The 27,370-nt window shown below is 38.8% G+C and overlaps 1 protein-coding gene across 1 annotated transcript; it reads left to right on the top strand.

Moving 5' to 3' along the window:
• CENPC (centromere protein C) lies at positions 1-26,925 on the top strand. The gene is made up of 19 exons (XM_009694758.1): positions 1-27; positions 460-506; positions 1,704-1,765; positions 2,095-2,192; positions 3,260-3,338; positions 3,442-3,661; positions 4,586-4,789; positions 5,406-5,779; positions 6,463-7,312; positions 7,938-7,976; positions 9,229-9,302; positions 10,121-10,189; positions 11,440-11,544; positions 12,363-12,461; positions 14,729-14,824; positions 15,142-15,296; positions 15,802-15,892; positions 17,342-17,414; positions 26,883-26,925. The coding sequence occupies exons 1-19, from the start codon at positions 1-3 to the stop codon at positions 26,923-26,925; spliced, it is 2,805 nt and encodes a 934-aa protein (XP_009693060.1).
• The last annotated feature ends 445 nt before the right edge of the window (positions 26,926-27,370 follow it).

Here is a 27,370-nt window from a genome sequence, read left to right as displayed (position 1 = left end):
ATGGTCTTGCCTGTGAATAAACACAGGGTAAGAATCTCCATGTGATAGCTTCTCACAGAGCAGCAGAGGTGTTGTAAGGTTATGTCCTAGCTTGCTTCGTGGTAGTTCATGCCTTTTCTGTACTGAAATGATTATTTCTGTGGTCATCACAGATGTATTAACCAAATCCTTAGATTCTCTATGTTTTCTGTCATGTAAGTCTCCTGTAAGCCTCTCTGACTTTAAATGCAACAGATGCTTGATGGTTCTTGAGGAAAGCTGAATTTCTGGCAGTTGTTATGAGGGCTGTAGCTACTGCAGCATTCTAAGAAAAACAGTGCTGCAGTAACTCCGACTAGTTTCAGATGAATCAAGAATACTAGAGAATTGCTTACATGAGAAACAGGAGGTTGGTCGCTTATTTGTTTTTCTGTTGAGTGTCACCATGCTTAGTAAAAATTGATTCTTATTTCTTCACAGAATCATTTAAAAAAAGACTACAGAGCAAGATTCTGCCATGGAGGAGGGTAATTTACCTTTAAAATTTTATTCTTGGATATGATTGTTTGGAAAACATATGTTAATTTTTGTCTGAGAGCTTAATGTCGGAACTATTGCATGTATCTTATTAAACTGATCCCATGATGTTTCCCAAACTTCTTTTATTTATTAGTGGTGGGAGGAGCAAATTGTGCTGGGGGACAGAGCACCAAGGATTTCATTTGTGTTCCTCTGCTGAGGCAGCAGACTGTGGTGTAGCCATACCTAAGCTACCCCTAACTAGGCTGCCTGAGCACAGCAGCAGTAGTCTATGCAAACATTTTCTCTTTCAGGAGGTAGAGAAATGAAGCCCATGCGGAGTTCTAGCTTATTTGACCCTTGCTGATAAATGTTAGAAATGATTTTGATTATTTGCAGTGCTGTAGCTTTCTTTAAAGGCGTGTCAGAAGTCCATGAGCTTTTTGTATACTGGAATCCATTTTTAGACATGCATTTTGTGAGCTTACCAAATCTACCAAATTAGCTGCTTTTAAAAGCATATAAGAATCATTATGGGAGAAATACTCTCTGGCTTTTCTCTTGTTATTTTGGTTTTGATCAACACGATCTAGCTAGCGGATCACTTCTGCTGTTTTCATTTGTGCTGGGGAGGTTTGAAATAGTAATCCAAGCAACTGAGGTGTTCACTTGCCTACAGATTTGGTACCTCAAGCCAATTCTTGCTGCTGAAACTTTTGCAGAAGCATAGAATAGCTGTGTATGAGTGGCAGAAAGAGAAGCAGAGGGTGACTCCTTGTATGAAGGGACAGATGTGCAGCCTACACGTTTCATTTCTGGGTCTGTTGAGGTTGGATCCCTGTGCAGACAACATTACTTGAGGACTGTTTTCTTTTTTAATTTCTTTATTTTGAGCAAGAATCTCTTTTCATCCCAAAGTTCTTTTACCTGAGGGCTGTTGCAGTAGTTGTATGTTTTCTTTTATAGAGAGAGATTTCTTTACTCTCATCATATTCTGTGGCAGTGGGGCTTTTTCCCCTTATTTAGACAAGTTTCTTTGCAGATATCTGTGCATGGAAATGGTAGGTATAATATGTTAAAGTTGAGACTAGTGGAAATAATAATCTAAAATATTCAGTAGTAAGAACTTTACTACTTTTATATTGCTGGGACAGGAACATTTAGTATTTTTGATTGAAAATATTTTTTCCCCCTCTTCTTTCCAGAAATAAGATTGATGTACAGCCAGGTCAAAATGTGCTGAAACTCATACAGGATTGCTTCGAAAGTAAGCTTTTATTTGGTGTTTTGCTTAATTTGCTGGTTAAAAAAAAATAATTAATTTCTTCCTTGTATTATACCTAGTGGTAAATAAATACAAATAAAAATAGAGATAAAGTGGATAAAATAAAGTCTTTCTCACAGTCTTTAAAAGCACCCCTTTCCCAGCCACTTAAAACTGTGTCTTAGCTGTCTTATAAAGGTCATCTTTTTCCCAGGTAGCGGGTTTCTTTCTTGTTTGGATTTACGTGACCTTAACGAGCCTTAGCAACTTGTTAAAATAAATGAAACCTGGACAATTGCAAGAATCCATTATTTACGGTTTTTTCTTTATAGGCTGTGGCAGCGATCTTACAATAAACTCTCCAAGTGCAACTCGTTGCTCAACTCCTGTTGTCGGAAATGAGAAGAGGAGGTCAACACAGAGAGAAAGGGTAAGTTAGTTATGGCAGTGTCACAACATAGCATTGGGTACAAGTTTCACTTGGGTACAAGTTTAGTTCTGTATGACTGTTGAATGAATAAGCTCCATATGTCGCTTGTATTAGTATATGGGCTATAATTTAACCTTCTGTAATAGTTGTTGGTAATGTTTTTTTTATAGTTTGTTGTCCTCTAATAGTAAATATTCTATAACTAGATTTATTTAATAGCTTATTTTCTTGGGTTTTTGCTGATGAAAGCTCTTTCAGCTTTTTGTGCAGGATAGTTAAATTTCTCATGATCTCAGGTTGAAGCGTGCTGCCTTCTAACTGGTGGTGGGTATGGCTGTCTTGGACTCCTTTGGGGTTGGTTTCAGTCACTTTGCCAGATATATGGGGACAGTTCTTAGCCATCCGATGGACACTAACATTGAAAGATGACTCTTGTATGAAAGCAGCTTGTCAACTCCTGATAAACAGTTATGTGTACAATAACTTTGTATAACTGTAACTTTGTTGAAGAGTGGAAACAAGTTGAAGGACTTGTTAATGTGCTGAGAGACTAGTTTGTATATTTAGTTTTAATATTTTGATTTGAGTAGCTTTTTGTAAAAATAGGATATTCTATTAATGGCAGTGTTGAGAACAGGCATCCTTTTTAATGGTGTTTGTTTATGTTAGTCTGATGTTAGAATACCATAATAATCTCAAAGTAATTCTTGCAAACCTCAGCCTGACTTAATGAAGGTGAATTAAATTGTTTAAAATAATTCATTCTAATGAAAAGAGTAAATAGCTTGCCTGTGGACTAGCAGGATGTCTGTTAAAAGCTGCAAATTGATTTTTATTGTACACACTGTTTTACCTGTTGTTTGAAATTTACAGTTAGTTTTAAAAAGTCTTACATGATAGACAATTGAAGCGTTTAGTTAAAATAGAACTGTGCTTCAAATGAGTAAGAATTAAGGGAAGGAAATTATATCATGTTCTGTAGAAATTTATATTCCTTTCAAAACAGTATTGCTTTATCAAATATTTTACTTGGTTTCATTATTCCTTATCAACTATGACAGCCAAAGGCAGAGTTAACTAACTCTGTGAAAAGAAATTCTGCAGAGACCTTACCTGCGTCACCACTAAAAACAGTCAGCAGCAGAGGTTGGTAGCACTGTTACTGAATTAAGGTTTTTTGGGTAACTCTTTCTTGGGATTTTGTAAGGTTTTGAGTAGAAGAATTAAACCTGTTCTATGTATATGGCAGGATGGTCACATGAATCACCGCTGAAGCCTGCAATACAGGATTACATAGCTGATTCTGAGAAAACAAAGTCTCCTGTGTCTAAAAGAGAAACAAATAATATATTAAAAGATGTAGAAGCACTATGCAAAAGTCCTGCCAAGTCTTCGGACCTTGAGGATGATCATGGGTCTGTTGGATCACCTCTTCTTGTGGAGGAATTGAAAAGTTCTCCTGTACATGAGTAAGTAGAGCTGTGGTGGTGTTGTGTCCCCCATTGTCCGTCCACACCACCCCTCCGCTTAGAGTAAATTAACACGGTGGTTTCAGTCATGTATGAGTTTGGATTGTGAACTCAATAAAACTAATTCCAAGCTTTTTAGAAAATTTCCATATCTGAGTTTAGAAAGGGAAGAATTGATTTTTATTAAGTATTCTGGTGATAAGGCTTAATTCCCAAAAGTGCAGTACCCAAGTGCAGGAAGCCTGTCAAAATAGATTTGAACTCCTTTTTTGCAGGAAAGTGCCCCAAATTATCAGCTTCTCAGATAGTCTAGACTTTTTCAGTGAATCCTATTGACAGTGTTGACCTTAAAAGTTAACTAAAGCAGAGATGAGCAGTCATTGTTCCTCTTACTCTGAATATACAAATGTTTTATACAAAGTGGAATAACTTCACTTGTGATCATTATCTCCTCTTTGGAAAATCTGAAGCCCAGCTGCAACAGTGGCCAGTGGTCGCAGCCACAGTTCTGCTTTCCTGGACACCTGAACTTCTGGGGTAGATCATAGAAAGGGACTGACACTGATCCCACTGACTCCCATTGACGGAGTGAGATTGGCAAGAGAATGCACCTAGAGTCTAGGAAACATGACAATTTCTGAAGCCCGTTTTCCCGAAATTGGAATTTGTCTTGCTGAGCAGCCCTCACATTGATCAAGAGTCACAAGCTGACCCCATGTTGCCTCATTGATTTGGACACTTGCTGCTATGCTGGGGAGTAGTACTGCTAACCTGTGTTCCAGCAAATTACCAAATGGAAGCTCATTCATAACAAGTGAGACACTGTCAGCAGGAGAAAGCGAGAGCATCTGTCCATCCACACAGTACTTCAATGTGCACTCAGGATTTATAGCACCATGTTTGAATGCTGTTTCTCATTCATAGGTTACATTTTGATGACCAAAATACTCCTGCTGCAGTGAAGAGCCACGTGGAAGTTGAAAATTTGGGGGGACCTCAGACTGAGAGAGATGAGCAGGTTGTTCTCATGCAAGGAACAGAATGTATTGCTACACCTTCTGTACAGAAAGAGAAGTCTTTCTCTTCGGTCATCTTGGCAGCTGTAGCAACAGGAGCCCTTGGAAAAAGGTTTGCTTTGAGACTTAATATGGAACATAATCTGCTAGTAAAATAACCCCATCCTGAGTACTTGGAGCAACATCCTTTTATCTGTTAACATGGTCTGGGAGAATATTTTGGGATAGTCCAACGTTACTGAAAAATGCTACTTGAGAAAAGATTTGAATAGTTGTTTCCAAGTTTTGTGCTGTTGGGATTTAACGGTGCTGTTGCTTTTGTCTGCCAGTAAAATAGTATGTAGCTGTTGAGTAGTGTTTCCGATTGAGCCTGAGATGTTCTGATAGGTAGGTTGAAGGATTCAGGAAAGCCTTATATCATCCTGAAGTAAGCAGTGATCAAGCAGTCTTTTTCAGAGCTAATATGGATCTGACCGGTTAGATAGGAAGTTGACTATCCAGCATCTAAGAACTAATGAGGTATGAATGTGAGGCCAAAGCAAGGACAAGCAGGCCTTGTGCTCTTTTTGGAAGCTAAAGGGCAATGAATGATGAACTTTATAATAATTCTTCTGAGGAATGTCCTGTAGCATGTTTAAGTCTTCTAGAGTCACCACTAGATTTGCAAGATTGAAAGGCAATTTTTTTCCCCCCAAATGACGTGAATGCTTTGTCCCTCTTTTCTTTAGGTATTCAGCATCAATATCACCACCATCTCCTCCTGTGAAAGATCAAGATATAGAAATAGAAAATGAATGTGAATTTTTAATTAATGAATCAGATGGTGTATCTTTTAATGCTTGGTTTTCGATACCGCGTAAGAACAAAAAATCAAAAAATAATGGCTCTGCAACTCCTGTTTCTAAATCTCAGCCCTCTGAAAAGAAGACAGAGAGTAAGAAAGGCAAGAAAAGAAAAGTACAGGTTGAAGCACTTACTGAACAGAAAATGGATGATTTGGATGTCAGACTACCTGACTTCAAAGGAACATCAGAATCAGATCCAGTCTCTAACAGTGAAGGAAAGGTCCTTAAACCTCAAAGACAAAACAGTACTCATACGGGTAAGTTATTTAACAGGTCTTCAGACTTCTTCCAGGTCATATTACTGGATTTTTTTGTGGTAGTTTATTGGGAAATAAGGATAAAGTAAATGAGACACATTAGTGGATTCCTAAGAGATGTTTCAGTTGCACAGTTAGGTTTGGGTGTATATAAAGCAGTGAGACAGGGAGTCTTCATGCCTTCCCCCCCCCACTTAGCCCTTGCTTAATTTAGGTCATTAAAAATTAAGTTAGGAGTGTTGTCTTTCCTATGAGTAGACAGGGAAGGTAGGTACCCACAAGCTTTTGCTCCTCTCTCCATAGAAAGGAGGTTAAGATATGTGCTTTGAACTAGAGGGAATCAGTTCTTAGGAATTATTTGAGAAGGGTTTTGTAGCAGGAAGCATTGAAAACTAGAAAGCAGATTAAATGTAACATTTCTGCCCTTCTTTTCTGCTAGGAAATACGGGAAGAGCACCAGAAATCCTGTTTTGAATTTTTCAGACTCTATAGTTCAGAGAAAGCCTTCTTTTAACCATCAGGGAAAAATCTGTTGAGGGTTTGGGTTTTTTTTGTTTGGTGGATTTGTTTGTTTGTTTGGGTTTTTTATTCTTTGGTTTATTTTTATGCATTCAGATGTCCACATATATCTTCCGGTTTAATGGGAAGAGATATTAATGTCCAAGTGTTTTGTGTATTGATAGGGAAGACTAAAAAGGATGCACTTAAGCAAGGCTCTCCAAAACAGAAAAAGGACACATCCTGGAGACCAGAAGCTGAAGAACTGGTCTTGTCATGGTCTGGACTGGAAACAGAAGCATCTGATGCAGAACAATGTAAAACAAGGGTGATGCCAAGTGAGGATTCACCTGTGCCCTCAGCTGGGCATCAGCAAAAGCGGACTGTGTCTCCAAAAAAGAATCTCAAGTCTTCTAAGTATCTGCAGTCAGCTTCAAAAGCTTCTCAGCATTTAATTCACAAGAAACAAACTGCTAAGCAGAAACTACCAAAAGATAGAGTAGCTAAGAGACTGGCAGAAAGTCCGAGGAAGAAGCTTAAAAAATCTGGCAAGAAAAGTAGTAATAAAAAGCCTCAGTTACAAAGAGAGGAGAGTTCTGACCATGAATCTGATGAAGAAGAGCTTGAAAGAGAGCCTGTAAAACTGAAAGAAGTGTTTACCTCAGCTGTGCGTAAGAAATTACAGACTTCCGTGATTCAGAAGTTGGCTAAGTCTGAAAAGCCTAAAAATGTATTACACACAACGGAGTCACTTGGTGGTACAAACAACAAAACTCCTGTAAAAGCACTACAGCATTTCACAGACACTGTGAAGAATTCTGAAAAGAAACGGTTGTTAGCTGAGTCTTCAGGGGAGGTACCCAAAAAGATTCATCGCAGAACCAGTAAAGGTGTTTGCTCAAACCCTGAGGACAATGAATCTCAAATGGATTCTGACAGATCTTCTATACAGGACACTGCAAGAAAGAAACTGAAGTTATCAGATCGGAAAATAAAAAGTAACAAAAGAAAATGTAACAGACAACATGGACTACAGTAAGCTTTTTATGTAATTCCTTACAAGTGTGGTAGAACTCGGTAGGTAATTAAACACATCTTGTTAACTTTTAAGTGGTAATGGCGCAGTGTGACAGTTGCAGACTGGCTGAATAGCTAATAGAGAAACCAAGTGGTGAAATCAACATCCTGTTCTCAAAGGTGGGTGCCAAATCTAGTCTCTGCTTCTACATAAGGAAACTTGCGCTCGAATTTTTGAAGTGTTCTTTTGAGACTTGAGTAGCAGATACAGTTTAAAAACAAAAACAAAAAAACACAAAAAAAGACACACATGCGCACACAGTTCCACCACCCATAGAATAATTTCACTGTCAGACTTGTTACTTTGTTTATACATTAAGAAAATACAGTGTTTAATTCTTCAGCTATATCGATTTTTGTGGAAGTAATTTTACTAATGCTTGGTACATGAGGAAGTTTCTTTAACCGGTTGAACTGAGTTTTTAATCACTGTTCTTTGCATTGCTTTTTAAATTTTTTTAAAAAAAAAATCTCTTTTTTATGGTTCTCCTCAGTACGTAAAATTATTGACCTACAGGTTCCTTTTGTTAAGTAAAATTAACTTAACAGTAAAAGTAATAATAATGATTTTTTTCTCTTCTAGAGGTTCCTTTGCAGCTGAGAAGGCTACGAGTTCTGAAAGGTAATTTCCTGAGTTCTCTGTAAAACTTGCATTTAATCCCACTTCTGTTTGGTGCTACTGCTGTGTTCTGTGTTCTGCTGGTGAAGAACCTAGTAGAAAAGGGTTCGTGATTCATGCCTGAGGTGTTTAAATACTATGCTAATACAGTTAAACGAATACAATTCTTATTTCTATCCTGAATAAGGGGTCATAGTAACTTTCTTGCCTTTGGGGATTTTTTTTTTTCCTTTGAGGCCTGCTTCCTCATTAGTGTGTGGTTTTTTTGTTTTTGTTTTGGTTTTTTTTGAACAGAAATAACAGTGCTCCTAGAACTAATAACAACTGTACTAATAAAGTTGCTGTTAGGTAGGGGATAGAATTATATCTGCAATCCAAACTGTTGTTTGTGCACATAGATACGCACATGTCTTCTCCTTCATGGGATGAGAACTTATTAACAAAGCAAATAGGAGCGGTGGTCTGAATTTGCTAAATTCTTATGTTGTAATTCTGCCGAAATTTTTTTTTTTTATTACCAGTGAGCCTACTGCAGACTTAATTGGACAAATTTGTAGTATAGGTTTGCTAATCTAGCGTTGAAATGCATCTTTTGGAGTTTAGGTGGATTACAGCTGAACTTCATTGGCACGGTAAAAGCAGTGAAGCACAGCCACAGATGGGGGAAGGAGGAAAGGTTGGGGGTACTAATGCTAAGGCTGTAAGAGAAGTCCTGTTGTAAATGATTTGATTGCTAGAGAATCTCTGGTAGAGTTACATACATGTTAATTACTGTCATTTGATGAGTGAGATTTTATGACAAAATACATATTACAAATTACAAACTATTTTACTGTCCTTTCCTTACAGTAGGCAAAATGTTGCTTTAAAGCACTTCTATAAATCATGGTCTATGGAAAATTGTTTGAAAGGTAATGCTACAGAGGAGAGGAGAAGGTCTGTTTCTTCTGGAAGGGAGAAAAAAGAAAAAGAAGTTACAAGACTTTTAGAAAACTTCTTTAGAGAGAAGGTGTGAATGCTAGTTTGTCTGCCTGATGATTGAGTAGAGGAGCAAGTGATGAATTTCAGACCTGTGGTTCCTAACCAGCAGTCATTTGCTTCACTGTCTAATCAGTACAGACAGATGTTTAGAAGGAAAGAAAAACCCACCCTACATGATCTTAAAAAAACTTTAATTTGCTATTCTTGGTAGTGCTGTAATGTTCCTTTGACATTTAACATATTCAAGCAGGTGTATTTTTTTTTTCCTTCGAAGTGGTCCTGTTCTAGAACATTGTGATAAATTTGCTTCCAAAAGTAAGTCTTGTGAACAGGACAGTACATCTTCAGGTAATGTTTAAAGCTGGTATTTTCTTGTATTTTATGTATAAGCTTCTTATAAACTGTAATTGATGGGATGGTACAGTAATTTCTGTTGTAGTCTGCTTGTCTAGAGTAAGAAATGTAGTGGTCATGTTTCTGCCCAAGTACATGATACAGTGTGCCAGCTTTGCGCTACATTACGATGAAGTTATCCTTCCAAAATACTTTGAACAAATTTTTTAGACTCAGTTTCAGCCTCAGATGATCACTTCAGGCCACCCTAGACCAAATTGTACAGCGCTATGGAATCATGGCCTGTTTGGTTTTCTTTTAAGTTTCCCTTAAGTTGCACATATTGTCAGAATGAATATGAGCCCCGGGGACTGAAAGGCTTTTCGTTAGTGTTTTAGAGCCAGTTGTGAATGTTATTAGTTCATGCAATGCTTCCTTCAGAGACCTAGTTTTGTGTGTGTTCTGGTAAGAAGTTTGTTCTAAAGTTAGGCTTGAGTGATATAAAGCTGAATGACTTTGCACTTTGATCAATAAAATTATATGTGTAGTTATAATTTGCCAATGTTTGTTTTATCAGAGGGATGGGTCTGAGGAGTATTTACTTGAATGTACAGATTTAATGTAACTTTCAAGCTTATGCGGTTTAAAAACTAATTACGTATACTGTTTATCTACCTCGGGTTTCATATAAGTTTAAAGAAAAAAGCGTTAGTGGGAATACTAACGTTAGGACTTCTGCTTGTATTACGTTTGGTAGCTTCTAGTGGGTATATTGAATAAAAGTCAGGAATAGTAAATGCCTATAGTGGTCATTTTTTTTAATGTATTTTCAGATAGTTCTGAACAGTTGAATTGTCAATTAAGAGATCTGTTGTCAGACAACATAGCAAGGCATAAAATAGGTAAGATCACTTTAAAATATCTTCATGTAAGTGCTTAACTACAAATGCCTTTCCAACTTGATGTATTCTTTGCTGAAGGAGACACAGGAAAACACGTGGAAATGGGTTCATACATTAATAAGTATTTACAGATAAGGCTTGTTAGTTCTCCAAGGTACCAGAACCATGCTCTAGTTTTTAAGTTACTTTTAAAAACTTCTAGTGTTTCTTTTTTTATTACTATATTCAACAATTATCTTTTTAACTGTCACATTTCCGTTTTTGCATTTAATACTGAGGCAGGACACTGCTTACAGTTCAGTGGGAACCATAGGAGTTTGAATTAGTTTTACACAGTGCAACTGAGGGTGCAAATAACCTGCCTTCAGTGGTGGTCTGACTCAGAGTAGGATGAAACAATGGGTATGCAGTCGATTGTAGTCGCATACTCATCTGGTTATTTGTTGGGTTTTATTCCCTTCGTTGTTATTTAATGCACAACACTATAGTTGTCTACCTTCAAAAACTATTTCAGCAAATTTTTTTATTTACCATTTTTATTTTTAGCATTTAAATATTCTTGACTAATTTGCTGTCAACTCTTACGAAGCTTTTATTCTTTCTTAGAAACACTAAAATAATGAACCTTACTGTATTCATATATGGCAGCTTAGAGGAATTGAAAGTTGGTAATAAGTAAGCCTGAAGATAAATATCTCTGAAGTCTTGGAAATGTGTGGGGTTTCTGTTGGCAAAAGTGCTGCTCTTCTGGACCTTGGAGATGGGACTTGAGAATCTGAAAGACGAGAGGCTGGTTATGCAGCCTCTGTTACTCTCCTCTTGCCATAACCAAGGCAGTGCCTTTTCACTGTTGCTAATGAAATCCCTCCGATTTAGGCAGGATTCTTAGTCTTTGTCGAGAGCTTTGTCTTCACAGTTGTAGCATGTTTGCCGCTCCTTGTGCTTGAGCCCCTAATGTCTGTATCTCAGTGATTCACTAAGATATATAGAATGAAACATAATGTAAAGTCAGCATAGTGACTGTTTAAGAAAAAGGAGAATGAAATACTGATGTATGCAAAAGGAGGATTTTGACAATACTTGATTCCCTTTTCCTGTAATTATAGCAATGTGATATAAATATCTGATACAAATATCAGCTGGGAAGTGCTGACCCCCTGATACAGAACAACAGAGAAGGATATTTAATGTTTTCCATTTCTGAATTTTCCTTTCATACTTAATGTGAATGATTTCATCCTTGAAATTAGTAATGCCTACCAACACACCTAATGTTCGTCGGACAAAAAGGATACGACTAAGACCTCTGGAATATTGGCGAGGCGAACGCGTAAACTATACGATGAGGCCTTCAGGTATTAGTCCCAAAATACCTATTTGCTTCCCCCTGATAGGGCAGTAAAGAGAAATCTGTGGGTTGATCTCATGCCATGAAAGCTTTGAGACACTTACTATTTGATAATGTTTAAAAAAAGTAGATTATTTACGGTCTCGAGCTATTTAGTCATCTTTCCATGTAGTCTCTTTCTCTCCTGAGGTACTCCTGTGTCAGCTAGAAATAGTATCAGCACAGTGCGTTAAGTACCTTTGCCATAACTGTTTAGGGAAGAAAAAAACAGTTTCTCTGTACTAGTAGGTTTATAACATAAAAGATTCTGTAAGATACCAGAAAAAGAGACAATCTACTGGATCGTTTACTGGAGCATTTCTCTCTGTGTGAGGATTGCTCTCCAGAGCAGATACTATAATGTTTTATCCAGTCTCAGTGTTAAATTCCCTAAGTGATAGAATATATCTGGTTCTCAGGGATTTTTTCTGACAATTCAGCCTAATTTGGTCCTTTCCTAATTAATTAGTCTGCTTGAAAATAGCATTTGTCTGTGTCCCTAAAACTGATACTTTGTCTTAAAAATTAACTCTTATGTCATGGCTTTCTGAAATGTTCTTTGACTGAAATACGATCAAATTCTTTTCAAAAAGTCAAGTTACATTGCACTCCAAAATACTTGATGCTGAAAAGCTCTTTGGTTTGTTGTGGCTTTCTAAAACTATCTGAAAAGTTCAGCATCAAGGAAATATATTCTTAACTGAAATGCCTGTTGGTTGTGCAAGTCTGCATTCTTGTAAAATTACTATGAGTTAGTGAACTTTGTTTAACTTTCTTTTGTTTCAGGAGGGCTTATGATTAGTGGAATAGTGTGTCCAGAAACAGAACCTTACAGGAGGATTAAACGGAGGAAAGGTGGTCACAAGCAGAAAAGAGATGAAACAAGTATGAACACAGACCTTTGTTTTTTTTTCTTTTGATACTTAAAAAAAAAAAAATAAAATCTGTAATCAAATACTCTATTGCTGTAAGATTTTTCTTCTGTAAAATCTTGATTCTCTCTCTAGGTGAAAATAATTTTATAATGAAATGTATTAATGTAATCTGATGTGGAAAAAACTGTTCTTATTGTATCTATAGCAATGCTGTATAATTGTTGTAAAAACTTTTAACTTCTCAGCATTAGAAAGGAAGAGATACAGGACATATCCAGAAGTGTTGTGGTGCCTTTAAAGGAGGGGTTGAAGAAAATAAGCTGTATTTCTGTCCTTGTTCAGCTCCTTGATTAATGATGCTAATGTGTTTAGTTTCATAATGCACAGTTAAGGTATAAAAACTCCTGGTCATTTTACTGATACCTGTAATATCACATCTGAAAAGGCAGCATAAGGTGTCAGTAGAGTTTTAAGCTATTGTAGGTTAAATACAAAAACATAACAAGATAGGTGACGAGAGAGCTTTAAGAACAGTGCATAAAATGATTGAAAGTGGGCAACAAATCTATGTTTAAACAAACAGGAAGCTTTGCTAGAGCCTCTGTGGCCAGTAGATAATAAATAAGTAGGTAGTGCTCAGAAAGGGGAGATAGAGTCAAAGTCCTAAAGCCAAATTATTTCTGCTGTGCTCTCTGTGGAAGATGTTTTGAGGCTAAAGAACCTTTGTTTATGGGGACTGTCTAGAGCTTTTGTTTGAAACTGAAACACTTCTATGTGAAGTTATAGAACAAATAAAACAAATGCCAACAAACATGGAAAATGCCATGTGGTCCTGACACAGTTCTAAAACAAATCAGAGGTGAAACAATCATTAGGGGAATAAGGAAGAAAACAGTCAATGTATTCCTTGCCTCAAAAAGAAAGTAGTAGGACTAGATAAGGGTCAGAGAAAGCTTGTCAAAAACATGGAAGGACTTCTGTACAAGAAGCAGCTACATGGTGGAAGCTCCTCAGCCCTGAAGAGAGTACTGCGGAGGTGTGAGACAGGATCCTTGTCTAGATCAACCTTTGATCTAAGTACAGTTTATGTTTTAATATAAATCATTTGCAGGCCTTGTAAACCTGAGCTGGTAGTGACTGCTCATACTGTATCTTACAAGAATTATTGGTTGCTTTAGGTGCATTTGAACTATCTTCCAGAAGTGATGGATTTCCTCTTTAATAGACGTTCATGCTCAGAGATAATCTTTCACTAGCATCCTTGAATTTTAAGTGATGCATATAAGGACCATCAACTGAGTAGAATTTCAAGGACAGATTCCTAAATTTTATTGATAAGATAAAAGTTCTGTCATTAGAGCTATAGAGTTGCACCTGTTGCTGCTGCTTTTTATAGAGAAATGGTTATGTTGGAACAAAGCTATTTCAGACACAGTAACTTTCTTCCTATTCCTGTCTGTCTTGGCGTAAGAGTATTTAAGCAGCCATGAGTGCCTATAAAGTGCTGTAGCTTGCCTTTAACAACCTTGTTCAGACTGCATTTAAAGAAATTTCCTGTGCACTGTGGAGCTAAAATTGTCTGCTTAAGAGAGTACTACTGGGGAGCTTTGGGATATTTTTTATGTTGTGAGCATTCTCCAGCATCTCTTTTCTGTTTGAAAAGTGTATGGTTGTCATCAACTCTTCGGCCATTTCCTTCTCTTGAAAAATCCTTTTTATTATAGAAATAGTTCTCTGATTTACAACTTAGTGAGGTTCCTGTAATGGTATTTCTTGAGAAAAGCAAAATTGAACATGTGCTTATTCTTTTGAACACTTTATCTCCTAAGTCTCCTGACGCCCATCAGCAGTAGGTAAAAGGAAAAAACTTGTTCTCCCTACTTCATCATGTATTTTATATCCTCTTAGCATCTGTTGCTAGAAAAGCACTTTGCTTAAAATGCAGATACTTTTCAGTAAATACTGTCATTAATAGCATAGGATAAGTAGTTGGTATTCCCCTGGAAAATTCTTTAGGATTTAGAGACCCTTTATCTATTACTCACAGAAATAAGTGCAGTAAAAATTAGATTTTCAAAGAATTGTTACGGATGGTTTCCTTTTATTTGAAGAAAGTGTATTCAGTCTGTTTAGTCACTTAATAAAACAAATTCAAGTACTTGTGTGTGAAATATAAAATTGTGGAAAAGTTGTGGTTAAATAATTAAGTTTTTAAAATGTAGAGTGATTATTTTTCTGGTTTTGTTTTGTTGTGGGTTTTTTTTTTTGTCTCCTCAGGAAGCGAGATACCTGTAAATTTGGATCACACCCTAGCTGACACTTCTAAGCCAACCATTGTACTGGACCCAGTCACAAACAAGGAGGTACTTCTAGGTGAGTTGAGGGGATGTGACCAAGGGTCTTTCTGAATTGTGTAGTAAGTGTTTAGACTGATAAGAAAAAAAAATTGTTCATGCCACATTGGGCATAAAAAGGTGGGCTGCTGAAATAGTCATTGCTTTTCTGGAGAAAATTCTGAGGGAGACACAAAAAAAGTGTCCTGATTTTTCAGCTAAATATTAAGTCTAGCTCTTGGGGGTGCTGCACTGAAATAATATATAATAGATATGATTTAATAAGTAGTTACTGAGCAAGTAACAAGACTAATTATGTGTTAGCATTAACATTAATCTCCTGGGCTTTTTTTGTAGAATGTGTTAACACTGGAAGCAGTCACTCATGCTTCTTCAAAGATGAATCGGTAGAAATATATAAAAATTTGAATACGCCTGCTTTTGCCACTGGTAGACTGATTTTGAAACCATTTAAAGAAAAGGGACACCAGTTTGTCCACATGGATACAATAGTAAGTATGCTTTTTTCTTATTTTTATAAAATGGACTATGTAAACAGAAAAATCTTAGAACGGTTAGAAGTAGCATATGAAGTTGATAGGTTTTTCAGTTGTTTTTTTTTTTTTTCCTATAATGCAAATAAATGCAGGAAACATTAATGAATCATTTCAGTTCTGAAATCAGTTATGACCAGAGAAACTTGCTAGAGGTACTTTGCATGCACGTTGCCCTGCTTTGCTTCACATGAAATCCGTATATCCGCATTTGCTTACTGTCTGGATCTTGCAGGCAAGATAGAAGTAGCAAAGAAACAAAATTGGCCCCCACCCCCCTTTGAAGTTGTGCATCTTATTTTTCAGCAGGGTGGGAAAAAGGGATTGCAGTTCTGCAAACTTACTTGTTTTGATCTTTGTTACAATGTGTGTGCAAAACAAAGAGTATGCTTTCTTGGATAACTTTCTTAAATGTTTGCAAAGGAAGCACTGCTAATCTTAGAACCCTTTGGCTTTCATTAAGGCTTTCCATGTTATTCGTGGCAAAATTATTGTTACCTTACATAAGACATCATATTATCTGACTACAGGGGACTTCTTCTATGTTCCAGCAGGTAAGTACCTGTGTTTAAAATCAATTTGTTGGAGATGAATGAGACTGAATTAGCATGCTAGGAAGCAAAACCGAGCTGAATGGTGGGAAGAGGTAAGTTTGAGTAGAGAGTGGGCAAGTGTAGGGTTATGTAGAAAGGAATGTGACCCAACGCTGGGCATGGATTGATGACCTAACCTTTGAATGCAGTGGTGCAAACACTGCTTGTTTATGTGAGTTGGCCTCAAAGTTTTTGATGACACTGCCAAGTTCTAAGAGTGAGTTTCTCTTGGTATTCTGGTATGTTGGGAAGACTTCACCAACAGCTTAATATAGTGATAGTTTATAATTGTTTTGATCACTGTCTGTTTACTGTTTTTTCTACGTAAAATTATAAAAATTCATTTAGATAGTTCACCAGATTTTACACTTTGTGCTTGATACACAGAATGTGCAGAATGTCTTGTTGAACAGGTTGTGACTTCATGTGGGTTGCTGAGAATTTAGACACCTCTGATTTTGCCCTTCTGAGATAAATGGAATGCATCCCACGTGGGAAGCTGTCCTTCAGTGGGTCAGACACCAGCCAGGAGAGTTTGTAGTAGCTGTAAAGCAGGCTGTTCATGAAGCTGTAGAGAGCTTTTGTACAGCGCTCTCGTGAAGAGAAAATGGGAGAAAATGACAAGCTACCACTTGGTTTTTTCATTGACTTTTCACCATGATGTCCTGATTGAGCAATCGTTGTTCAATTAATGCTTGATGCTTTGAAGCTTTTTTTTAACGTGTGTGTGTTTTATTCTTAAAATTTTAGGAGCCTGCAGAGAGAATTGTGTAGTTTGCTTTTGGGGAAAGCAGATTATATAAACTGCTGAAAGTTCCTTATGGCCATAAAGATCTATACTTCATTTCCATTCTTCCCTGCTTCTTGATGGCCTGTCTCAGTATGCCTGAATGGGCAATGCAATGATTGTGGGGGGCTGATCTCTTTGTAATTCATCAAGTGTGACTGTTTATGAATGTTAGATTGTTGCTCATTCCCAACCTTCAGTGCCTTTTAGATGTTTCTGTATTTGTGGTCACGTTAGTATGCAAATCCCAAGTGAAGATCTGCAGATAAGTTTCCATGTGCAGTTTTTACTGAGATTTTCTATAGGAATAAATTGAATTCAGTCACCTTGAAGTTTCCTTGTGGGTTTTGAGAGCTGAGAGCTCAAGCCTGTTACGTTCTTTTCAGTAAAAATCTCAGCAAAGATGCACTTCATTTTTACCACAGGTTAAAATAAATTACAATAGCAGTATCCCTTGTTATCTCTTTGAAATGCAATGATATGCCTGCAAGAGTGGCATCCTAGATTAAGGGCTAATATTCCTTCTGTTAAAATATATGAAATAAAAATACACTTGGCTGAAGACAGGACTTCAAAAATTGCTAGTGGCTTCTAAAGAAAACTTTCTCTGTTTTTATTTGTAGGAAATGGATATAACATACGTAATCTTCTGAATGAAGAAAGTGTTCTTCTCTTCACACAACTCAAAAAAGACAGGTGAAGAACTTTCTGCAGAAAAGTTTGCTGAAATGCTTTTCAAGCTTTTATATGTTTTCAAGTTCTTTTTACATACAAAAAGTGTTTGAGTGTGGCCAGCTTAACATTACAAATTAATACAGAGCAGCTGAAATCAACGTGAGAAGAGTTAAGAAGAAAACCAAAAGAACCTCAGTAGTTTGCTGTCGAACTGAAATGACGTACTGGAGGGCCTCACTCTGCATTAGTTACTGTTCTTGTGTCGTCCAAAGACAGAAAGATACACGTATAAAATTTGTGGGTAAAGCACGTTGCTGTTCCAAACTGTATTTATATGCCTAATCTCCCTAAAGATGCTTAGCACTTTGAAAAACTTTGACTTCTTCAGCTAACATCTGATAGTCTTAACATCTGGTACAAACTGCTTAGCATAATCTCTCTTTAAATGTAGGACCTTGCTGTTCGCATTCCAGTAATTGTTGTCTAGGAGATGGGCTGCTGGAATGCTTGTGTGCTGGGGTCCACCCTTCTAATATGTTAATGACAGGCGTTTCTTCCTTGTCTAGCAGATGTATGGTTAGTGCCTCAAATTCAAATTGCAAAATAGGAGCTCTTAAGTGGGAGCTTATCGGTTGTATCTTTTGTATGGAAGCTATGGCTTGATTAGCTCTGAACATGGTGGATAGCTTTATTTTGTGTAACAGCGATAGGTCATTGCCAAATGTATTACTTTAATATCTCCTTTCGTTTTGCTTGCTGTGTTCCTGGATAATAATGAGGACCTTTGGGAAAACTGTAATTATACTGTATACTCCAGAAGCCAAGTCTAGACAGCAGATGGTATACATAGCATTTGTCTCCCAAGCTCCTCAAGGTTCCTTCTGGCTAAAGATAAGGATAAACTACAGCTATTCTGGTAGGGTACTTTCTCTCAGTGGTCACTGATATTTGGAAGAGAAGGAGATAAGGAAAATTGAATTGAAATCATAAACTTTAAGGACTTGAGGATTGAGTATTGACCTTGTAAACAGGCTTGGCCATGATCTTTATGCTAAATCTAGAGTATAAATTAAAGTAGGAAAGAGGAATTGGCTTTAGTGCTTCCCTTAAGCTTTCAGCCGCCAGCTAACTTCTTGTGTCTGTGAAAAGGCTTGGACACCAAGATTACCACGCCTCTGTGAAAGACCCTTTAGATTGGGGAATTTGAGATATTTTTTTTTTTAATCATTCTCTTTCAAGCAGTAGTTCCTATGATTAGTGCATATGTAGACTGACAGTGGAAATACTTAACAGAAGTTATGTGGCATCTTTGCATTCATGGCTAAGTCATGCTTAACTCTGAGCAGATGAAGCCCAGGAACGGGCCTATTGCCATTTAGTTCTTCCTGTGTCTTGAGATGAACTGTTTGCCACCAAAGTTCAGACTGCACAGAAGGACCTTTTTTTTTTTTTCCCCCAGCCTCAACTTTTGCAAGCAGTTTAAGAGTTAAAATTAAAAACCCCCATGTCATTTAGTTACAGCTAATAATAATTTGATGTTGGCAGCTTTTCTAAATTTTGGGCTTGGGTTAGTCTCTTCAAGGTCAGCAAGTTCCTTCTGTGTTGGAGCCATACCAGCTACCAGATGGGCACACATGCTGTCTCCAGTGTTTGAGGGGATCCCACCCACTAAAACGTTTAGTTTGTAAGTCTTTCAGCTCCTCAGGCCTGTGGAGGTCTGGACATTTGCCACTTGGAAAACAGTACAGGAATAGTGTTAGACCCAAGCTCCTCTGCTCCTCACCCAAGCACGTCTCCCAGCAGTCAAGACATGGATATGGTGGTCCCTTGAGCCTAACAGCTTGTTGGTTCCAGCTGAAAGTCAGAACAGGAGAACTTTTCAGTTGTGTTAAAGGCCAAGGAGTTCAGAAGGAAGATAACCTTGCAAATTATCTTCCGCTTTACCTGTCTGCAGACTGGGTAGCAGAAGGATACCTTGTTAAGGGGTTAGTGAACGTGTATGGGCTATGGAGCTCAGGGCCCTACAGGAAAGCGCTGGTGTATGTTGTGATGGAGCTCAAGGCAGCCTGCTGCTTTCCAGCGGTGTGTTCCAGTTTGGTGGGCTCACGTGAGAAGTCACGTACTGCCTTTGTTGTACCAGGCACCGATGTGTCTTCCCTCACTGCACTATACTGTAACTTGGCAGCAAGGGTTTGAGTGGATTTTCTTTTAGGTCATGAGTAAATGATGACAAATATGTCCTTCAGGATGTTTTCTTAAGCAGGAGTAATGTGTGCAGACCTTTTGCTAACACAGGCTGGAAAGCGGCAGATGTTCAAGTGCAGGTTCGAGGTCAGCATGCCATGAATGCCTCTGTGTTTTCCTAATTCTGTGGCTGGGAGCATCAACAGAATAGGGTGGATTTGGTAAAAGACGTAACTTTTTAGGCTGGATGGTTTTGTTGTTTCCTGGCTAGTCGCTTTCTTGGGAGAAATGTCCTGTATAGTTTGCAGAGAACATTTTGTAGTTGGACTACATCTCAAAATGTTTGGTCTGTTGTTGTTACGTAGCAAAATCGGTTGTGCCAAGCCTAGCGATGTAGCTAGGATGTTGCTTTCGTTCAGCAACAATTCCACCACTTGTCACTAGATGGGGCTTCAAGCACAGCTGTTTGTCCTTGGCTGGCATCTGTGTTCGGTCGGGTTTGGTTTTTGAAAGGGAGGAAGAACTGTATGCTACAGCTGGAGATGTAAATCAGTTTCTGTTAACATCAGCACTTGGCCCTGAACCTGGCTAACGTTCTGTTAGCATGTATGTTGTACTTGTTGCAACCCCTTCCTCAAAGTTGTTTTTCAAAACATTAGTGCACAGAAGGATTTGAGTTGAGCTAGGTTATTCACCGTTTGTCTGGGTTGCATTTAAAATTTTTTTCTTCAACTTAACACTTGTAAAAAAACTTACTTCCGTGTCATTAGCCTGAACATAGTGTGAGGAGGTGCAGGATGTTCTGAGTTCCAGGACTCCTGTGGGTGCTGAGTTGTGCAGTGTGGGAAACAAGAATCGGTTGTTAGAAGATGTAGCTGGTATTTCACCTCTGCCTGGTCTTGCTTTGGCTCCTGCTTCCTATGTTTTTGTGTACATTGAACTACTAGTGGTCATGGGTAACCTTTGGCAGTCTAATTCTTTCCTTTACCAAATGGGATATTGCAAAGAAAGAAAAAAAGCCCTCTCTGAAATGTAAGAAGTTAACATTCTTCTTCCTGCACATGTGTGATTCTTTTTATCAGCATATTTTTACTCTGTTGAGTAATGGAACTTCCACCCACTGCTGTGATGGTTTCAAACTGGTATGTGGCAAAATTATTTAGACTTGGTAAAATGCTAAAGTCATAGCCCGTACAGAGCATGTTGTGGTCTGTAGCATAAATATATATTCTTAGGGTTTCTATAACGTTATTTGCCTGTTGTAGCTTTTAAAACAGCTTTTAAATTATTTCATAGACTATATGGCTTATATATTTAGCTCAGGTGGCAGAGCTTTTTCTTACACTAGAGTACAGAACATCACCTCTCCTAGGAGTAGAGATCAGAGCCAGGTTTGTGCTAAGCTAGGCCAAAGTCGGTTAGCCAGTGTTACCTGCTGTGGAGTGAAGCTGGGATCATCACTGTGAAAGAGATGTGGCCTTCTACTGCTCCTGAAGGAATTTAGTATATTAATTCATTGCTTTCTGTCAACAGTAATTGAGAGAGCTGGAAACAAAAGCCAAGTCACATATTTCATCAGCTTCATGTTAGTAGGTACATGTGTTCTACGGTAGGTATTGTGGTAACAACTAGAGGCTTATTTTAAGGAACTTCCCTGATAATGTCCCACCACAGTAGAAAGTCAGATTTTTGAAGGCTTTGGCTCCCTTTGAGGAGAGGAAAAAAAAAAAAAAACAAAAAAAAAAAAACACAAAAAAAAACCCCCAAAAAACAAAACCAAAACTTTACTGGTTGGGTTCTTTTAAAAATCTTATCTTTCCATAGTTTCATTTGGTTAGAAAGCTGTTCCTGTTTTACTAAACAAAGCTTTTTTGCAGTTTAAAGCAGCAGAAGAATGGTTGCAAAACTGTCAGATATGTGTGCACATCCATATTTATACAACTTTGTAAACATAAAATAGGAGAATATGAGTTGAGTAATTACAGAAAAATAAACAGCACCAATAAAACAAACTGTTGAGGCACATATACAGTTCTTCTATTTTTCAAGTACATAGCTGAATTGGTTATCTGCAGATGATTTTAAATTAACATTTGGGAAATGCAATAAACCTAAAGAGCTATTTCCTCGTCTCATAACAGCTGAAGAGGCATTTCAGCATGAAGGAATATTTCTTACATTTCTACTGATGTATAGACTCTGTTGCCTGATGTCTTTTGTAATACAGGATTTACTTTAAGTGATGATTGATTGCCGATAATACATCTAACTGAGGAGTATGGAACATGCCTCTTTAATGGTATTGACAGCTGTTGTAACTGAATATCTTCCTCTTTCCAAGCTGGTATGTTTCCTCTTCAGAGGAATCGTCTTCAGAATATCCTATCACTTCACGGATGTTCACAAATGTAGTCAGAAGAGATCTCGAAGCCAAACGTTTCTCATGTTGCATGGTAAAGCTTCGTTTAGGATTTGATAACCAAATTGATTCCTATGGTCCAGTTCTGAGATAAAAACAGTAGCTGATCATCGGTCAAAACAGTTGGCTGCAGGTTATTATGGAACGAATATGTTAAAAGGAGCACCTGCAGAGCTGCTCTGGGTTCTTAAGCCCACCCACAAAGCTCCTGTTCTGGCTTGCTTCATTTATACGCCTGTGCCCGAGTAAATATGCACACAAAAGGTTGTAAAACCACATTTACTTTGCACTACTTCTGCAGTCTTTTCTTGTTTGGAGTGCAGGAGGGACAGTAATTGAAACAAGGACCTGAAAGAAGCAAAGTGTCTACTTTTTCAGTCTGACCGTTCAGTTGAGATGCTAATCTAAAAGTGTTCACAGAAAAACATTAATGTCCCGAGTAAGATTTTTAACTTCTCTTTGCAGCTTCGTAGGTAAGGACTTTTAAATTTGAAAACTGAAGAATTGCATTACTCTGACTTTAGAAAGTTTATTAAATGAGTACAATAGCTGTTAACATACATTATTTTATTTAGCTTATTACATTTTTGCATGGTCATGGTGTTTGAAGTTGCCTTTTCCTGTGTTTTCAGTAACAGTAGCTGAAATAAGAATTGGATCAAGATGGCAGCAGCATGGTAACGCTGTGTGGGTGTCTTATGGAATCACCGTGCCATAAAGAGGGAGAGGAGAGGAGTGATATGAGAGGTGTAAACACACTGAAGAGCTATAGTAGTGTCCAAAGGTGTTGCAGACTGGCTTTTCTAGGTTGTACAAAGAGTTTTCAGTGAAATTCAGTAAGTTTTGGAAGAGCAGAATGTGACCATTCCGATTGGTAAGGGAAACCTTTCCTGTCTCAGTGCCATGAGAACACAGCTGTCTGTGCTGGTGACCTACGCTCGTGGTCTTGGTTTGGAATTCTACTAGTGCTATGATCGCTTGCGTTTAAGAGCATTAAGTCATCTTATCTAAAACTGCAGGATTTGGCTAATGAACATGATGTATAATCCACTGAACAAGAGGCCCGAACTTCCTGGATTTTATCCTTTCTTTATGCTATCATCACTTTTGTGTTGTAGTACAGAGGGGGTAATTACAAGAAATGAAAGTTAATTATGAAGAAGGTTTTTTTTTTTCCCGAACACAATCTGAACTTGAAATTTTATTGCTGACAAAGAGGGGGCTCCCCTAGGATGCAGTAGCCTATACGTGGAAGAAACTAAGCACTTCTCCTATATTTCAGTTAGTGCCAAGTCAGCTCTGAGGCTAATTAATCAAAACAAATTTACAATTAAGCCCAGGAAGGAAGACTAATTAAGTAGCCAGTTAAGAAAAAGTGCTGAAGGAGGGAGCAACCTTAAGGGGAAAGTATGAGACTCCCAGTATTGGCCCATGAAGGACAATTAAGTGATAATTACAGAGGCCTTTTTGAATCCAGCAAATGCTCTCTGACTTTTATTATGGCTGATTTTCTTCACGTTAGTAGAAGCAGACATTTGCCTGTTGAGCAACTGAGCTTTCCTGTGCACTCGTAAGGTAATTCGTAGGTAAAGCGCAGAGGTCGCTGCAGGAGTAAATTAGAACAGCTGCCAGCACGGTATTTTAGCTAGTGAAAAAGCCCCGCTGTGTTTCAAAGACAAAGTGACTCTAAATGTTTGCTTTATTTGCCTCTTTGTTTTGTGGCATACCGAGTCCATCTTAGCATCCTGTTTAGCCTTTCAAACAAATTACATTGAGTGAATTATCTTATCAGAATTTAGAATAGCTGCATTTTGTTCAGTTGCTAACCCCACTTAAGTTCACAGAAATCATTACCTTGTCATGAAATGGCTTCTGTTGCTTACGTCCTGCGCCCACACTGCGTGACATACTTGTGTTTCTTGATGGGAAAAAAAGAGGCGGGGGACTATAATAGTAATATTGATTTTACTGAAAATAATTTAGCTCCTCTTCTGAAGGACTTTTTTAAGCTTGCAAAGCTCATCTCTGGTGAGATGCTAAGGGTTGCAAATGAGGTGCATGCCCCAGTCCTCCTGCGCCCCTCCTTGGGGCATTTCCATGGAACCATGACGCTGATGTAGTACAAAACCTGACCTACTTAATTGGACACACGCGTGGGCTAAGAATTTGCTTAAATGTCCACCTTTTGTTTGTTTTGTGCACTCATCTGGAACTTGAATTATTTCAGAAATTACCAAGGGGTCTCCTCGTGTTAAAAAAAGTGTTGATACTAATTCCCTTTTCTTCATGAAATTCCGTGTGCACGTGCTGCTGGTGTGATGCACTGTGCCCTGCTATGCAAGTTGGCAGTTGTCTCCTTGAAGTATCTGTCAATGGTGTGCTTTTGTCTCTTTTCTTTTTCTTTTTTTTTTTCTTTTTCTTTCCCTTTCTTCTTCCCCTTGGAGCAGGCTTGCAGGATGAGGCATTCACCTGCCACTGTTTCAGCTGTACCAAGTTTCAATCCGCTCCTTCATTTTTTGTCTTGCAGCCTAAACTGATTTCTTGCCTTTTTTGGATGCATTTCCCTTACCAAAGGTTTCTTTTTTGTCTTTGTGCCGCATGCAAGGATGGTATCATTTTTCTAACTCAGTTCCAGGTATTTGAATTATTTCAGAGGTGTTTTGTGCCTGAAGGTTCCTTTGCTACCTCTCCTTCAAGCTTTGTGCAGGGCCTGGCAAAGCTCCCAATTTTCTCCCTCAGAGAAGTGATGCAAAGCTTCCTTTGGCCTTCATTCTTTGAAAGACTTTTGTGTGGTTTTAATCCCAAGAAGGTCAGTTTAGGATGCCGCTGGCAAGGCGTTCGTTGTTGTCGTCATCTGCCGTTTTCCAGGCTGCAGGAGCAGAACTGAGACTGCTTCAGGCCCTGCACGGTTGAGCCTCTTCCCTCTGTTGAGGTTGGCTTTGCAGTGCCGAGGGAATCCATCCCAGCACTGTTCCCCTGGCCAGGCTTATCCCAGAGCACCATAGTGTTGGGCTTTTCGCTCCCCTTGTAGCACTAATTCGGCGTGCCGGTGACTTCCTTTGCTTTGGCACAGTCTTGCTGAGGCTCTGCCGTCACTTAGGCACCACGCTGTACCCTGGTTTTGTATTGGCCGGCTAGTCCAGGCCTTCACCTGCTCTTACACTTTCATTCCTCTTGCCAGTGGGAATGCCGTTTGGCACCGGCTGGTTTTGGCACAGAGCTCTAGTGTGGCAGTGCGTGCCCATCGCCGCAGATACGCGTGTGGATGCGTGTGCCCTCTCACACCCCGTGGCTGCCTGACTTTTCTGGAAAATGCCAGGAGAAAATAATCTTCCTGGTTTTTGGTGTTTCTGCGGTGTCTAAGGAGGAGCCTGGACTGAATGAGCTGGAAGCGGTGGGTGGCCCTTCAGGATCTCCTTCATATGTTTCTCTCGGAGACGGAGCTGAGACCTGACCAAGCTCATTTGACACATCCTTCCACGTGGAACGGTTCTGTCCACCCAGTTCAGAACCTGCTACCTACTGACTGCCCGCGGGTGGGAGTGCCTGTCTGCGGAGTACATTAGGGTGTTGGTGTACACGCTTCGCATCCTCGTTCTTATCGCTGCGGTTGCTGTGGGGAGGTCAAGAGGCACAGAAGAGATCAGGAGACAAACGCTCGTATGTGGGGAAAGAGAACTGATCTGAATCCAGGGACCCCGGCTCTAGGGTGGGACCTAGATGTGTCTTGATCGGCAGGGCAGGAGCAGGTGACTCCCAGAGGTCCCTTCCAGCCGCAGCCGTTCTGTGAAACTGGGGACTCCCATGCTACGGAAGCTGCTCTTCTGTCAGTTCAGTCCACGCTTGTGCTGGGAGGACCCCTAAACCGTTCTACAGCTCAGCAAAGGGCCTTGTCCGTGTCACCCAGGAGAGCATGGGCTGTGCCAGGACGCGTGGCCGGTGGCGAACAGCCGCTCTTTTCCCTTGGGAGTAAGAGACGAACTGTGTGTACTCGGTGGTGTGACAACTGTCAGCTTTAGTTTTCCCCTTCTGCTCTTCACTTCCTTCTCTCTAAGGAAGACACGTACCTGGGTTTGACGCGATGTCCACTGATCAGTTTTGGGCAATTAGCTAACAATTTTCAGCATATATACCCCAAAACATCTTAGTTTTTTACAACTTTCACTTACAAGTCTTAACAGCAGTCTTCATTCTGTATGTGGGCTTTAAACCAGCCTAAAAATTTGGCATCTTGTGTAGTCCAGGCTATTAAAGTGGCTACTTTTTCCGTGTAACTCTGCATCTGGTGTAATGGTCCTCAGCTGTCACTTGATGTGGTGAGCTGCATCAGACGTTATTCTCTTAGTTGGCAACAGTTTTAATTCTTGGATGTCTCCCTGCAATCAGCAGCTTTGTGTGGCCTTTGGGACTGTAAATCATAGATTGTGGGCCATTTGTCTAAACGTGAGCTTAAGTGAATTAAAATACACACAGCATTTTTATAAAAATAGGATGAAATTCGCACGCACGTTAACTACTGAGCCCTCTTGGTCCTGCACAAAACACGACGTTTCATACTAGAGAGAGCATCAGTGAACACAGGCAGGACAAGTGTGTGGCTTTGACATCTCCAAACCTTGCAGAGAGGAACGTGTTCGTTAGAGACCACGGTCAGCTAAATTAAATTAGGCTAAGGTGCTCTTTTCAGCATAATTGAAATGATACCAATGTTTGGATTGATTTGCCACCGGAGCAGGCGAACGCTCTCCTGTCCTTGCTGCTCTGAGTACACGTTGTAGTTGTTCCACTTGACTGTAACGCCCTGATACGATGGCACGGTCAGACAGGCCTTTTTGGAACTGGGGTAGTTTGAACTAATTTTTTTTTTTTTTTTTTTTATAATTTAGACCAAACGCAGGAAACATGTTGTTGGAGACCTCTTCCCCATAATTTTGCCTCCAAATTGAAGATCCTGTAATGCAAAGAAATTCTAAAGAATGCTGTGACTACCATCCAACTGGAAATACACCCCGTTTTTAGGGGTACGTTGTTTCATTGGTCTTAAAAGCTCTTTTTCCAGTGTAAATTGTAAATACGTGGTTTGTTACAAATTATTTTTTCTTTTGTATCAATAAATATTAAATAATGCAAATCAGGTTTGATTTCTTTGATTTTTAAATCATTTAAGAATTAATTTTCTAGTAGTCTGTGCGGTTTTGAAAATGCAGGTAATTGCATGAGTTTGACTTGTAAATATTTATAAATAATGTGAGTTACCTTGAGTGGCTTCAAGGATGTCACCAGCAGTGAAATCTTTCAACTGTTCTGTTGAAACTCTTAAAAAATTTACTTGAAAGTAAAATATTTTTCATAGAATAGAATCATAGAATCATTT

This window comes from Cariama cristata, unplaced genomic scaffold (genome assembly GCF_000690535.1).
Source record: "Cariama cristata isolate BGI_N322 unplaced genomic scaffold, ASM69053v1 scaffold21832, whole genome shotgun sequence".
In the NCBI taxonomy this organism is placed as follows: domain Eukaryota; kingdom Metazoa; phylum Chordata; class Aves; order Cariamiformes; family Cariamidae; genus Cariama; species Cariama cristata.
The sequence above is the reverse complement of the archived record's forward strand: the minus strand, read 5'-3'. Positions and strand labels throughout refer to the sequence as shown.

Coding starts and splice junctions, on each gene's coding strand:
- CENPC (XM_009694758.1), top strand. CDS start 1: ATGGTCTTGCCTGTGAATAAACACAGG. Junction 507..1,703: donor AGATTCTGCCATGGAGGAGG/GTAATTTACCTT, acceptor TCTTCTTTCCAG/AAATAAGATTGATGTACAGC. Junction 2,193..3,259: donor GGTCAACACAGAGAGAAAGG/GTAAGTTAGTTA, acceptor TGACAGCCAAAG/GCAGAGTTAACTAACTCTGT.